Source organism: Salvelinus namaycush, chromosome 3, assembly GCF_016432855.1.
Source record: "Salvelinus namaycush isolate Seneca chromosome 3, SaNama_1.0, whole genome shotgun sequence".
In the NCBI taxonomy this organism is placed as follows: Eukaryota; Metazoa; Chordata; class Actinopteri; order Salmoniformes; family Salmonidae; genus Salvelinus; species Salvelinus namaycush.
Window position 1 is genome coordinate 82,845,116 of NC_052309.1, and position 16,658 is coordinate 82,861,773.

Consider the following 16,658-nt stretch of genomic DNA (forward strand, 5'->3'; position numbering starts at 1 on the left):
CAAGCAGATGGATGTTTTGTTTGAATGTGAATAATGGGAAAAACACATCTCACGTAAAAATAACTTGTTGTGTTTCTTTGTAGTTCTGTATGAATGTTTCAGACTTCCTGACTTGTGTTTTCCAGGACACAGAGAATAAACTTCAACAAGAGAAAGCAGATCTGCAGCACCACTGTGAGAAAAAGGTACAATCTCTATCAATAGTTACCCGCGCATCATATCAATGTAGGTACCCTCATGTCTAATCAATATTTGTGTCAATACAATACTCTCATATCAAATTGAGATTATATGGCTGACCTATTTAGTGTATTGGCTCTAAATAAACAAAGGAAGAATGTCTCACTTTGTCTTAATGAGGAGCGTCCTTTCCTCTGAGTCTTACTCTACATAACTATGTAGGCCTACCGTGCCTAAAGGTCAACTCTGTGAAACCTAAAGCCTGATCATAATTACATTCTACCTGCCTTTCCAGACTGACTGTGGTTCAATGGGAGAGATAAAAGCCTGGGACCCACATGGTCCTGGCTAGATCCCCTTCTACCCTTTGATATGTTATGTCCTGCCTGTAAACTCAAAGCTGTGATTAACAGGTCAGACTACTGCTGATCACAGGGTCCACAGGGCTCAGTGGCTGTGGGGAGGAAGGGTGGAGTGGAAAGGTGAGGGGCATTCGGAGGAGTGAGGGTTTGACATTTAGGGGAGATGGGGGTTCAAATCAAATGAAATCACATTTTATTGGTCACATATTTAGCAGATGTTTTTGCGGGTGTAAGGGGGAGAGCTGGGGTGATGGCCTGAAGTTGCCCAATTTAAGCCATAGGGAGATGAAGTCTTGTCCGTCCGAAAAGCCATGCTCAGTCGCCCCAGCTAAATCCAGCAAGGACCTTAATTGCTGCCAGACAGCAATGGCAGCGACCCCTCTCTCTTTCAAGCCTCCCTTCAAAGCCAATGTGTTGTCATAAAAAATCCCCCCATCTAATGAGTTGGTCCAGGCCAGGCCAGAGTCAGGTGGGTGAAGATCAGGGTTAAGATGCAGGTCCACACACCTGGTTCATCTTCAAAGTAAAGCCTCCATGTTGAAGGGCATAGCAGTCAGTCATAAAGAGGGGTTGGGGGGGGGGTAACAGGGCTGTATGTTTCAGGTCAGGCACCTCTGCATTGGGGGACTGATACACCTGCAGCTAGCTAGCTACCAGGTCTGGATCTCTGTTAGCAGGGTCATGGTGAGGGTCAATGCCATTTCACCTTCTGTTGTTTAATCTTTGTGTGACTGAAGTAAGTTGTTAGTTGAAAAAATTGTTAAATAGCTGCATCAAATGTTTTGAGTGCACAGCCTTTCTCCAGCTCCCAGTAAACTTGATGAAAGAATCTGTCTGTCTGTACATTCTTAAAGGCCTATCAGGAGATGGGCCCAGATGGCAGCTTGATGATGGGTGGAGATAAGAGGTCAGGGAGAGGCAACCCCAGGGCCCAGATGGATAAGGTCATGGAAAGGGGGGCTTGCTGAGTGATGGACCTGCTGTCATAGTGTCTGTCTCTGTTTCTACCCCTCACTCTCTCTCTCACGCTGTCTCTCACTCACACAATCACACAGGTGCGTGCCCTACACAACGAGGCGGAGAGAGAGAGAGAAGAGGCCAAGAAGAAGATCTCCAAACTTGAAGAGTCACTGAAGTGAGTAGCAAAACACTGTAAATCAAATGTCTGTTTTCTTCTTTCATTTCATCACTACTTGGGGACTTGCCATTCAGTTTGGTTCAGAACACATCAGAAACATGGGATTTGTTCACACACATCACCAACCCACAAACCCACAATTCCAGCATATGAAAAATGTCTCACAACGAGCCAGCACAGGCTTCCATCCATGCAATTATACAATGATACAATCCCCCCAAAGTCACTGATTTAGAAAAATGCTTAAGCACTCAGACATTGGTAAGTGCTAGTTACAGGGCCCGGGATACAGCTATAATTTGCAGAGCTCACCCTTGTGCAGTAATTGAAAACTGCAGTGGATATTTGAAGCTATATGAAATGTTGTCACTTTTAGTCTCTCCATATGTGCCTGTCTGACACATGCTGAAACATAGGAACCTCCATAGAGAGTTCTCATATCTGTGCTGTGCAGCGTCCCCAGTTGTGGGGCAGTGCCGAATTCCGTATTGTTGTACACCTCTCCTGTCTCAGATCTACAATGGCCGTGTCCGAATACCCATACTAGCGTATTAAACTGCATACTATATACTTATCGTTGCATACTATTTAGCACGCACCGTTTAGTAAAAAGTATTTTTCAAAATTCAACCAGCCTGATAATAGATAATTTCCAATTCCATGAATTTATCTTAACGCTGAATAGAGTAGGAATGGAGTTATAGGCCTACTCAGGCTGGTTATAGGCATACTATCACATTTGACCTACACTGAGTGTACCAAACATTAAGAACACCTTCCTAATATTGAGTTGCACCCCTCTCTTTTGCCCTCAGAACAGCCTCAATTCATCGGGGCATGGACTCTACAAGGTGTTGAAAGTGTTTCACAGGTGTTCTTAATGTTTTGTATACTGTGTATAATGTAGTAGATCCATACAGCCCATCTATCCTATTTACAAAGAACTGTAGACAGAAACTGATAAATTGGGAACAGCTGGACAGCAACATAATGAACTAAAGCACTGATCATTGGGAACGAGATCAGAATGACTGCTAAGGCTTGATCCATAAATTAAATAGGTAGCCTACAAAACCATACTTGATTTTCAAAAATTCACATAGTATAAAACATAATATTTTCGCATACTGAGAATGTGTCATGTGCGATTGCATTATTTCCTGCTTTTGGTTGATTTAGGTAGCGCATTTCCCATATCTAAATGATCAGCTGTTGTCAAAGCCAAAATTAGTATGGCATCCGGGCATTTAAAGTATACTCGATTTCTGCAATGTTGCATACTATTATACAAAAGAAATGTGCATACTCAAACAGCCTACTATTTAGGATGCAAGTATGGGTATTTGAATACGGCCAGTGTGTCCTCCAGATGTGTAGTTAGCAGGGGTTAATAGCTGAATCCGGGATCACTGAGGCCGCATTGGAAGATAAGGAAGTGTCTTCCAGTGTCACCCACCCTGCGATCCTTCCCACCTATGATGTCATTGGTTTTGTTTGATTACTTGTCTCAGTTAGCTGTAGCCTGTGAGATTCCACACCGCTACTTTTCTATCCTCACTTCATACTGCATCGTTTGTAGTCATCACGTCGAATGCCCAGAATTGGCAAGTCTGTTAACGAGCAGGTGACCTCATCTGTGACAAGGGGCTGTGGGAGGAGCCAGGGCTTTGGCTTCGTTCCAATACTCTAACATGGCCTCATTTCCTGAATCATTTTACTTGAGACCATTGGTCATTGATCTAAAATCTTTGAATGGTCAAAAATCTTATAATGTCTAACCAAATATGGGCTTTTCCTTTACTGCCTTCTACTACACTATTCCAGCTATAATCACATCTCATCCCCCATGCACCCCTCCCATCTCATCCCCCCTCCATCCCTCCCTTCCTCTTTCCATTCTTCATACATTTCTCCCTCTCTCCATCCCTCCCACCAGATGTTTAGCTGACTGAGCTCCTCCTATCAGGCGTTACCTCCTCTCCTCCTTCTTTTCTCAGTCTGCTATCGTTCCATTACAGTAGAGTACAGTCAGAGCACTGCTGACAGGCTAGGCAGGGCCAGGTCTAATCCAGGGCCTCCTAATGCTGCATGCATTCCTCACTCTAATTAATACCATACATTACCTCATTATCGGCTCATACACAGATTACACTTCCTCTAATGAAAGTAGAATGTGTTCTGCACAATTAAAAGCTCACACAATCTAAACTCACTCAATCCTAACGGCCCGGAACGCAGCCCCAATCCCAGTTCTAGCCTCAGCTCCTGCCCCAGACCAAGTCTCAGCCCTAACCTCAGCCCACCAGTCTCCTAATGGCCCCGGAACACAGCCCTGCCCCAGATCCAGTCAAGCCTGTTTACCGTACTCTACTCTCAACTAGGGCTGTGGCCATCATGACATTTTTTCAGCCGGTGATTGTCAAGCAAATAACTGCTGGTCTCCCGGTAAATTACCATTAATTAACATAAACACATTTAGCATCTCCTGGCTTCCACACACAGCCTACAAGCCACTGATGCAGACCCTTTGGAACATCTACATTTTTTAAAAGTCTAATAAATCCATTTAATATAGCCTACACCATCACAATAAATCCATTAAATATTTTAGACAGGTCTAAAGAAACATGATATGAAGAAAATGTAGTTTATTTCAGAAGAACACAATAGCATACTCTGAGTTGTCCATATGTTAAGCCCTGATCGGACTATGCGATATGGCTGTGGGCTACACTAGTTCATTTAGCAGACAAGATTTGGTTAGAATTCCTTAGCATTATTCTATATTTATTTTATAGAATGAAGAATACAATTGAACATAGGATATTTTATCCAAATTATTCGAGGGAGTGCGCACATGCAGCTATTTTGTGTTGAGCGATTAACAAAGAAAATGGTACTCCTATATGCTTAATTTAGAGTAATTTATATAACTTTAGTTGTGATACAAATGTTGGGTTATATGTTTTGATTTGTAATGCATTCTAAGGCTACGTGATGCAACTCTAATGATGATTTGAAAAAATTGCATGAAAGGCTTGAGCTCTGCTTAGTTTTTTTGCGCAGGCTCTACACACTTCATCAGTCTCTCATTCCCAATTTGACAAGTACTTGATAATGTCTTGAATTTCCCGGTGCATCCCCTTTGTGTCCCCCCTAAAAGAATCCATGCCTTTTGCGGCCCTTGGGCTGAATATAATAATTATAATTCCCTTCTCCCGGCTGCGTGCTCCGAAGCACCTCTCACTCACATGGCTCTCTCAGATAGCTCAATTCTTATTAGCCAAAGACCGTCACGTGATTGGGTCTTTCTCACAGGCTACAAGTGAAGACCGACACATCGGGGAACGAAACTGTGCGCGTCCTTATTCAATTCCGATGCGCATATTGAAGATATTAGAAGAACTGTCCACATTTTATTTTTCATCAGCCCACAAGATGAGTAGTAGGCCTAACAAACAGCAAAAGCACTAGCCTATGTCAATCTACTAACCCCCATAGTACAAAAGTTGACCTATTGTATTCTGTGCCAGAAATAAATATTCCGAACATAGTCTGGGACTGTTGTGGGATGCGATAGATCCCAAATTAATACAACCACTTGCATAAATGAAACTGTTCTAAGCAATGAGCCTGATGCAACAGATGAGAAAGTTTATCAACATTTTTGCTAAACGATCTGGGTATTTCTTCACATTATAAGCGCAGCAATGTGCACACGGCAGTAGGCTATAAGCGCAAACGTTCCATTAGCAGGAAAACCACAAATGCGATTATGCATGTAATGCTTTATTATAAAGGTGAATTTCTATGTTGAAAATTATCTTCCCCAAACTTGAAACTCACGCAGCGGCTCTACACCCATGCTAATGCGGATGAATATGCTTAATTTTAAGAAGTTATTTGGCCACTTTAGTTGTGATACAAACCTCATCAAAACATATAGGCCTATGGGCTAGGCTACATGAGGTATGCGACTATGATTTGAAAAAGTCGCAAAAAAAGCATGCGATGTTCCTTGCCTTAAGCTGTGCATCATTCACAAGTGATAATATATCATTCATATACTAAATAATATATGTATGCAATTTGTTTTGATTTAGAATGGACCATTATCATGTACCTGTCTCGAAACAGGGGCAGCGGAAAAAAATACATCTATGCACTTAAATAGCGAATGGAGGACGCTTTTCAAGTGGTTCATTTTCCTGCCAGCTTGGTAGGTTATACTCCTGTATAGTAGGCCTAGCCTCTAGAAAGCTGATGAGATCCTCCTCTTTTTAATAGAGGCCATCACTCTGTTTTCTCACGCAATTGCATAGCCTATGGAAATGTTTACGCCACATGAGCTCATGGGCTGTCATGAAGTGTTTGATTAGATTTTCGATGACATTTGCATTAATGTCAGAGTGGGACAATAGAGTGCTGAGTACCAGGCAGTTAGTACGTTTGACAGGCTACTAATGACCATCAGCAGCATCAGAGCTTGGAGAAGCTTAATTACCGTGACTAAACGGTCACATGGAATTTGACTGCCGTCATGACTCGTGACCGCCGGTGTGGAGGTAGTACAGTCACCGTAACAGTCCTACTGTCACATGCTTCGTAAACAACAGGTATAGACTAACAGTGAAATGCTTACTTACGGGCCCTTCCCAACAATGCAGAGAGAAAGAAAATAGAGAAATAATAGAAAATAAAAGTAATAATAAATATACAATGAGTAATGATAACATGGCTAAATACATGGGGTATCAGTACAGAGTCAATGTGCAGCGCACGAGGTAATTGAGGTAGACATTTATTTATTTATTTAACTAGGCAAGTCAGTTTAGAACAAATTCTTATTTACAATGACGGCCTACCCCGGCCAAACCTGGACGACACTGGGCCAATTGTGTGCCGCTCTATGGGACTTCCAATCACGGCCAGATGTGAAACAGTAATCTTGAAAATGTGAGGAATGTGTGTTTCTATGATTTTAATGTGAGTTCTACACCTGACATGTGAGTTTGATGTGGTTATTAGGAAGGAAATGCATTGAGGCTATTGTCAGGTAAAAACCCATTGATATCTCAGTCCTTTACATTCCACAGAGTTCTGAATCGACACATTATTCATATCGCTCAGTTCCAAGGACAAATATTCCCTGTGAAGACTAGACGGTGATAAAGGCGCATTTTAATTCAGATTCGCTTGACAGAATGAATACATTCCCCTATCATCTGTCACTAGTGTCCCAGACACGTTAGCGGCGCGAGAGAGGACGCATTTGATGAGGTAGCAGATGTAAATCTGGACGCATAAATTATCACTCTGCTCGGTAACCAGCGGGCCGGTCTCTCGTTATTGTTAAACACTTAGAAATAGCGAGTGTCGCATCGGAGCTCTGAGCTAATTAATTAAGAACTCAGTCTGGTAGGGTGAGAAGGAGCGCCCTGCACACAAACAGATGCATTCGCACGCACGCACACACACTGGAAAGATTTAGCATGGGCCCTCAGATCCTCAAAACGTTCCACAGCTGCACCATTGAGAGCATTTAGTGCGTACGGCCAAGTACATCACTGGGGCCAAGCTCCCTGCTATGCAGGACCTCAGGACTCCAGCCACCCACGTCATAGACTGTTCTCTTTGGAACCAACATGACCCTGAACAGCTTCTACCCCCAAGCCATTAGACTGCTAAATAGTTAGTCTGGGTAGCTATTTGGTTAACTATTTAACTATCTGCAGTGACCTGTTTTACACTAACTTTTTTGACTCATCACATATGCTGCTGCTACTGTTTATTATCTCTCCTGTTGCCTAGTCACTTATTCCTAGCATCTCAGTGCTAGAGGCGTCACTACCCTGGTTCGATTCCAGGTTGTATCACAACCGGCCGTGATTGGGAGTCCCATAGGGCGGCGCACAATTGGCCCATCGTCGTCCAGGTTAGGGTTTGGCCGGGGTAGGCCGTCATTGTAATAAGAATTTGTTCTTAACTGACTTGCCTAGTTAAATACAGGTTCAATAAAAAACATGTACCTCAATTACCTCGTGCCCTGCACATCGACTCTGTACTGATACCCCATGTATTTAGCCATGTTATCATTACTCATTGTATATTTATTATAACTCTTATTTTCTATTATTTCTATATTTTCTTTCTCTCTGCATTGTTGGGAAGGGCCCGTAAGTAAGCATTTCACTGTTAGTCTATACCTGTTGTTTACCAAGCATGTGATGAATAACATTTCATTTGATTAGAAAATGTAATTTGACACACACACACACACACAATGAGAGTCTGATGTGATGTCTGCTACCTACTACCTGCTGCCGTGGCAACAGTGAAGGCCTTCAAAGATGATCCAGGAGAACTTCAAAGCCACAGCAGGACTGCACGCAGGTGTGTGTGTACGCGTTTATGTGTGTTCAGTGGCTGATAGAGGAGATGGGAGGATGAGAGATGAAATTAAACAAGTTTAAACCTCTTGACATGCCCAACAGGCGCTTGGGTTTATACCTTAGACAGGCTGGCATCTTTGTAGATTGTGTGCACTGTGCACACGTGTGTTTGGGTCCTTTTTTATTACACCGTGTTTCATTGTGGATCCGACTAAAGTATTCCGACGTGTGTCTCTGTGTTTGTGCTTCAGTTAGTGTTTCTGCATAAACACTTTACTTTCTGCGTAAACGCGGGACAGCGGCAGCAGGTATTTTGTTTGTTTGGGATCATGAGAGTTGTTTGTAAAAGGAAGGTGTGATCTACAGTCCTCTGAACCCTCCCAAAATAAAGAAGACAAGGAAAACCTCTATCCCGCCATGCAAATGAGCATGGCTGCGTCAGTTAGATTTCTACGTCAGCGTCGCTATAGCAACAACATAAAGAACTACAAAGCAGTGAAGAAAACCCGTTTTCTCCCGTTCTCTTCTTTCATCCCAGTGCCGTTCAGATCATTAGCATAGAGATGGAGGGATGTGCTGCGGACAGAGAAATGGGAGAGAAGGAGAGTTACATAGGCAGCCTGCTCTCCAGATGAGCTGCCTCCACAACAATGAGCTCCTAATGGCAGTAGAACATCAACATCAACTAAATGCTAATGAAAGGAGAGAAACAACACACCCTGCCTCAGTGCCTCCACCCTAGCATTTCCATCTCTCTTAAGAAGCTGGCTTCTCCTTTCTTATGGCGGCCCGTGGCTGGGGGTGATGGTGCTGAGGCGGGGGGCGCTGGATGGAGGGGTCCAGGGAAGGTGGGGATGGTAAGAGTGGATCTGTGAAATGGATCTTGGGTAATGGAAAGCTCTACGTGACTCAATAGTGGAAGTCCCCTGGTGGCCATATAGACTGGCCTAGGTTGAAAGAGGTTTGTTACCACAGCTCAATACTTTACACCAGAACAAAGGTTTAAGGAACTAGTGGGACCTGATCAACTGTTTAGATATGATGAGTGCCTGATTGGGATGTGATTCCATTAGTGGAAAGGCCTACTACATTCAGGTTAACTAAATCAGTCACAAAGTAAGAAAGGTATTCAGTGTAAAATTGTCTCTTTTCAAATCACATGCTTCGTAAACAACAGGTGGAGACTAACAGCAAAATGCTTACTTATGGGCCCTTCCCAACAATGCAGAGGGAAAAATTATAGAAAGATAATAACCCAAGGAATAAATACACAATGAGTAACGATAACTTGGCTATATACACGGGGTACCAGTAGAGTCGATGTGCAGGGGTACTAGGTAATGGAGGTAGATGCACTGCATGACCAAACGTATGTGGATACCTGCTTGTTGAACGTCTCATTCCAAAATCATGGGAATTAATACGGAGTTTATCTCCCCAGAATGGGTCAGTGGTGCTAGGGTAGTCGGGCCACCAGCCGGTGGGTTGACTTCTGCAAGGTGAACTTTTCCCAAGGTTGTGCATACACTACATGGCCAAAAGTATGTGGACATCTGCTCGTCGAAAATCTCATTCCAAAAATCATGGGCATTAATATGGAGTTGCCCACCAAAATAATTTTTTGATTTAATAAAAAATTCAATGTCCTCCAAATCAAGGTTTCACAATTAATGGCACCCTTAAAGATTATTGTAAATACAATCTACCAAAACCAGGAATTAAATGTAACTTATTTAAGTTTATCTAAGTCTTAAGGAACTATATTGAGCCATTACATCACTTCCTATTTCACTAGGGTGTAAAAATGAGGTAACACGCATGCAAGTATCCCTTTGTCATCCAACACCATGAAGAAAACAAGAACTGGCAGTTCAAAAGAGACAGATGGTCGAAGACCTTCATAAATCTGATAATGGCTACAAGAAGATCCTGTAAGTAAGCATTTCACTGTAAGGTCTACACCTGTTGTATTCGGCGCATGTGACAAACTTTGATTTGAAATGATTGAATAAAACACTGAGCACTGTCAGGGCATTTATTTATTTTAAATCGAAAGATATGGAACAGTTGAAAACATCACGGGTAGAGGACGTAAATGCATTTTGCCCCCCAAGATAGGGAAGAGGATGGTGAGAGAAGCATCAAAATCCCCAAGAATCACTGTTAAAGAATTGCAGGCCTTGGTGGCGCCTTGGGGTCACCAGGTTTCAAAAAGCACCATCAGATGCCACCTCCACAGGCTCTTTGGAAGGGTTGCCAGAAGAAAGCCCTTTCTGACCCCAAGACACAGACGCAAACGCTTGGAGTTTGCCAAACGTCATTTAAATGATGACTGGAAGAAGGTGCTCTGGTCAGATGAGACCAAAATTGAACGTTTCGGTCAGATACAGCATCGGCATGTTTGGCGTCGCAACAGAGATGCATACAAGGAGAGGCACCTCATACCCACGGTGAAACAGAGATGCATACAAGGAGAGGCACCTCATACCCACGGTGAAACAGAGATGCATACAAGGAGAGGCACCTCATACCCACGGTGAAACAGAGATGCATACAAGGAGAGGCACCTCATACCCACGGTGAAACAGAGATGCATACAAGGAGAGGCACCTCATACCCATGGTGAAACAGAGATGCATACAAGGAGAGGCACCTCATACCCACGGTGAAACAGAGATGCATACAAGGAGAGGCACCTCATACCCATGGTGAAACAGAGATGCATACAAGGAGAGGCACCTCATACTCACGGTGAAACAGAGATGCATACAAGGAGAGGCACCTCATACTCACGGTGAAACAGAGATGCATACAAGGAGAGGCACCTCATACCCACGGTGAAACAGAGATGCATACAAGGAGAGGCACCTCATACCCACGGTGAAACAGAGATGCATACAAGGAGAGGCACCTCATACCCACGGTGAAACAGAGATGCATACAAGGAGAGGCACCTCATACCCATGGTGAAACAGAGATGCATACAAGGAGAGGCACCTCATACCCACGGTGAAACAGAGATGCATACAAGGAGAGGCACCTCATACCCACGGTGAAACAGAGATGCATACAAGGAGAGGCACCTCATACTCACGGTGAAATATGGTGGTGGGTCAGTGTGGTGTTTTGGGGCTGTTTTAATTCCAGACGTCCAGAGGCACTGGTTAAGATTTATGGCATAATGAATTCCACCATGTATCAGGCAATTTTGGCTGACAATCTGGTTGCCTCTGCCAGAAGGCTGGGACTTGGCCGTAGGTGGACTTTCCAACAATGACCCAAAACATACCTCAAGATCCACACACAAATGGTTCTGTGACAACAAAATCAATGTTCTGCCATGACCATCTCAGTTGCCGGACCTCAATCCAATCGAAAACCTGTGGGCTGAGTTGAAGGGGGCTGTTGATAAGCACAAACCCAAGAATGTGAAGGATCTTGAAAGGATCTGCATAGAGGAATGGTCCAAACTCCCTCCAAATGTGTTCCTTAACCTTGTTAAACATTACAGGAAAAGACTCGATGCTGTTATTCTTGCCAGAGGTGGTTGCACTAAGTACTAAATGAGGAGTGCCAATGATTTTGGCGACATTTATTTTGCATTAAATAATTGTATGATTTTGGTTGGTTCCATTGAAACATTAATAAAGTACAGTATTTCTCACATGTTGGTATTTTGAATTTCTCTCTAATTATATTGTTTATATTTTTTGGGGAAATTGTTTGTGCATTGCCAGTCAGGGGTGCCAGTATTTTTGGAGCCCACTGTACAGTGTATGTACATATAGGTAGGGATAAGTGACTAGGCAACAGGATAGATAATAAACAGTAACAGCAGCATATGTGATGAGTCAGACAGGGTCAGTGCAGATAGTCCAGGTAGTTGGTTAACTATTTAGCAGTCTTATGTCTTGGGGGTAGAACCTGTTCAGAGTCCTGTTGGTTCTAGACTTGGTGCAGAGAGTTTATTTCAATGAGACTACCCTGTATAAATAAAGGTTAAACAGTAACAAATATGGTTCTGTTTCCTTCAGGGCTGTTAGCCATTCATTACAATAGTTTTGCCAAGTAATGCTCATTATGTAAATATCTGTACACATGGGTTTAGTGCATAGATGATTTTGCATACTATGGCAACTTCATGAATGATGTATGAATCCAAAATGGTATAAATGCATAGCAGAGATGGGAGAATCCCCTCCAGATATGGAATACCTCTGCTTACCTCTCTGTATCCCCCCTTTATGCACTCTGCTGTTCCTCCCTCTGCTGTTCCTCCCTCTGCTGTTCCTCCCTCCGCTGTTCCTCCCTCTGCTCCTCCATAGAGCTGCATCTGCAACTATTTACAAGCCGTCTCCAGTGACTGTTACAGGCATCTCAATAGCCTCCTCCTCTTTCTATAGGCCCTGCAATGAAGCAAAGACGGAATGTATGGCAAGTTATCTTGTTCCCTAGTTGCCATTGACTAGTTGGGGCTGTGGCTTGTACAGTTGTTTTTATACATAATAAACAGCATGGGAGTTGGAAGTCATCCCTGTGGCACACCTTTATTCACAGTTATCACTGAGGCTGAGGTGGAGTGGCGAACTCTATATCACACAGGCCTTTAGCCTGATCTGCCCAACAACAGGCCTGTATCTTAATCCTCACACACCATCACCATTACCCTCCTGCTCTGCTGTCTGCATACAGGCCTCTCAGACAGTCAGTTACTGGTTTCTTGCAGTTCTCATTTCTCCTCTCTTTAACCTCAGACAGATTTTTGGACCACAAGATGAGTTCCTCTGTATTCTCTCTCTCTGGTCTCATAGCTAGGCATATTTGCATGTCAGTTCTGAAGCCTCCAAGCTCGATGGTCTTCTCCGACTGCCATCGCTCTCTCTCTTGGGAAAGGAATGAAAAAATATGCTGTTTTATTTTTTCTTCTGAGGGTGTTGAATATTTCAGTTTAGCATTTTCTCTCTTTTTATATGCGCCCTCTTTTTTCAGGGTGGGCCTTTGATGTGTCTGTGGATTCGTTATCATTCTGTTTGCATGAGCTCAGACACACACACACACACACACACACTGCCTGGCATATGCTGGACCAGACCAGATGTGTCCATATACAGATTCCACGTGTGTGTGTGTGTGTGTGTGTGTGTGTGTGTGTGTGTGTGTGTGTGTGTGTGTGTGTGTGTGTGTGTGTGTACCCTGCAGTCAGACACTCCACCCACATGCAGTACATTACAGCACATACATTGAGAACATTCTGTGCACACATGATGATTAAAGTACAGAACAGCTCATTGATTGAGTTGGCCTGGACTGGCCTGGACAGCATGCTATACTACCGTTCTTCAGTAATCACAAAGGACTTCTCTTTCTCAATCAGCTTCATAGTAGTAGAAGACAACCTCAATAGAAGGATGGTAACTGGTTTATCATGACTGGCTGTGTCCCATGATGAAGGCGGAGGGCTCTGTAACGGAGGGTGTGTGCTTGAGGGGAGGCATTGTGTGTGAGCATGTGTATGTCAGGCATACAGTATGTGTGTATGTGCACGTGTATGGGTGTGTGTGAGGCATACAGTATGTGTGTATGTGCACGTGTATGGGTGTGTGTGAGGCATACAGTATGTGTGTATGTGCATGTGTATGGGTGTGTGTGAGGCATACAGTATGTGTGTATGTGCATGTGTATGGGTGTGTGTGAGGCATACAGTATGTGTGTATGTGCACGTGTATGGGTGTGTGAGGCATACAGTATGTGTGTATGTGCATGTGTATGGGTGTGTGTGAGGCATACAGTATGTGTGTATGTGCATGTGTATGGGTGTGTGTGAGGCATACAGTGTATGTGCATGTGTATGGGTGTGTGTGAGGCATACAGTATGTGTGTATGTGCATGTGTATGGGTGTGTGAGGCATACAGTATGTGTGTATGTGCATGTGTATGGGTGTGTGAGGCATACAGTATGTGTGTATGTGCATGTGTATGGGTGTGTGAGGCATACAGTATGTGTGTATGTGCATGTGTATGGGTGTGTGTGAGGCAAGGCGTCGTGTGGTTTCAGAGGTCTGGAAAAAGACGGGAGCCCTGGAGCCTCCTGTCTGGCATGCGGCTAGGAGGAAGCCCTGTCATCCTTAAGACACTCTCTTCCTCTCCCTCTCTTTTCCCCTCTTTTTATCCCTTTAAGATGGAGGGATGAGAGGATGGCACATCTCTAATTTGATTCTCCTCTCCTTCCACTTCTCTGACCAGAAGCCATTTAAAGCCGTTGGCCACCGAGGAGCTGGCATCCCCCTCTTTCTTCTCCTTCTCTCCACCAGGCCTCCCTCCGTCTTCTCTCTGCCCTCTCATCTCACCCCTTTCTCTGTGATTGATGGTGACTGACTGACTGCTGCTCCCTGTCTCACACGCTCCCAGATACATATTTAGGCACACACACACACACACGGTCATCATGCACACACACACACACACATATGGTCACTCTCACTTCCTCAGATGGCCTCATGCGTTCATCTATATACAACTGTCAAGTGTTAAATACATGCTTATTACACACACTCACACACACTTATACGCACACACTCACACGCACACGCACACTCACACAAACAAACAGGCTCGGAGTGACAACACTCTTCTCACGCTCACAACACACCCAACTTCTGTCTTCCTCCTTATTTGAACGTTTCAAAGAAGTTAATCCTGCTATTTCTGTCGCAGCCTTTCCTTCTCACTGTTACCTCTCTCTTTTCCTCCCGTCTTTTCTGTGCGACTTGACTTCACATCCTTTTGTGTCTGCTTTGCACAGCACCCTGAAGCCAATCATATTGCCTGCCTGATTAATAATTACAGAGTACACAACGACGGGGGAAAAAACAATTTCTGCCATCTTTGATGTCCGACATGAGAGAGACCAAAATTACAAAGAGACAGAGGAACGCTGTAAAGAGGAGGAAAAAACGTGTTTGACTATTTTCTTTCTTTTTTTGTTGCCTCCTTTTCCCCGTTGTTGTTATTATTATCTGACTGTCTGGTGGTAAATTAGGAAGGCAGTGGTGAGGGAAGAAATCATGTTTCTCCTTTTCTGTCTGTTCTTTTCCCAAAACATTACAAGACACACGTCTACACACACTTGTGTGGGTGTCTGGCAGTGACCAATGACTCGTCTTCACTCTGAACATTAGACATAGACCTCGTCCCAATTGCACCCTGTTCCCTACACACTGCACTACTTTGTCCCAATGGCACCCTGTTCCCTACCCACTGCACTACTTTAGACCAATGGCACCCTGTTCCCTACACACTGCACTACTTTAGACCAATGGCACCTTGTTCCCTACACACTGCACTACTTTAGACCAATGGCACCCTGTTCCCTACACACTGCACTACTTTGTCCCAATGTCACCCTGTTCCCTACACACTGCACTACTTTAGACCAATGGCACCCTGTTCCCTACCCACTGCACTACTTTAGACCAATGGCACCCTGTTCCCTACACACTGCACTACTTTAGACCAATGGCACCCTGTTCCCTACACACTGCACTACTTTAGACCAATGGCACCCTGTTCCCTACACACTGCACTACTTTAGACCAATGGCACCCTGTTCCCTACACACTGCACTACTTTAGACCAATGGCACCCTGTTCCCTACACACTGCACTACTTTAGACCAATGGCACCCTGTTCCCTACACACTGCACTACTTTAGACCAATGGCACCCTGTTCCCTACACACTGCACTACTTTAGACCAATGGCACCCTGTTCCCTACACACTGCACTACTTTAGACCAATGGCACCCTGTTCCCTACACACTGCACTACTTTAGACCTGGCACCCTGTTCCCTACACACTGCACTACTTTAGACCAATGGCACCCTGTTCCCTACACACTGCACTACTTTGTCCCAATGTCACCCTGTTCCCTACACACTGCACTACTTTAGACCAATGGCACCCTGTTCCCTACACACTGCACTACTTTAGACCAATGGCACCTTGTTCCCTACACACTGCACTATTTTAGACCAATGGCACCCTGTTCCCTACACACTGCACTACTTTGTCCCAATGGCACCTTGTTCCCTACACACTGCACTACTTTAGACCAATGGCACCTTGTTCCCTACACACTGCACTACTTTAGACCAATGGCACCCTGTTCCCTACACACTGCACTACTTTAGACCAATGGCACCCTGTTCCCTACACACTGCACTATTTTAGACCAATGGCACCCTGTTCCCTACACACTGCACTACTTTAGACCAATGGCACCCTGTTCCCTACACACTGCACTATTTTAGACCAATGGCACCCTGTTCCCTACACACTGCACTATTTTAGACCAATGGCACCTTGTTCCCTACACACTGCACTATTTTAGACCAATGGCACCCTGTTCCCTACACACTGCACTACTTTGTCCCAATGTCACCCTGTTCCCTACACACTGCACTACTTTAGACCAATGGCACCCTGTTCCCTACACACTGCACTACTTTGTCCCAATGTCACCCTGTTCCCTACACACTGCACTACTTTAGACCAATGGCACCCTGTTCCCTACACACTGCACTACTT

The 16,658-nt window shown here is 44.2% G+C and overlaps 1 protein-coding gene across 1 annotated transcript in view; it reads left to right on the top strand.

Moving 5' to 3' along the window:
- The window catches only part of cep112 (centrosomal protein 112), a 177,268-nt gene that overhangs the window by 58,263 nt on the left and 102,347 nt on the right, over positions 1–16,658 (top strand). Inside the window, exons 16-17 of the mRNA XM_038986120.1 lie at positions 126–185; positions 1,598–1,677. Coding sequence (XP_038842048.1) covers positions 126–185; positions 1,598–1,677 — 140 coding nt within the window. The remainder of the gene's footprint in view (positions 1–125; positions 186–1,597; positions 1,678–16,658) is intronic.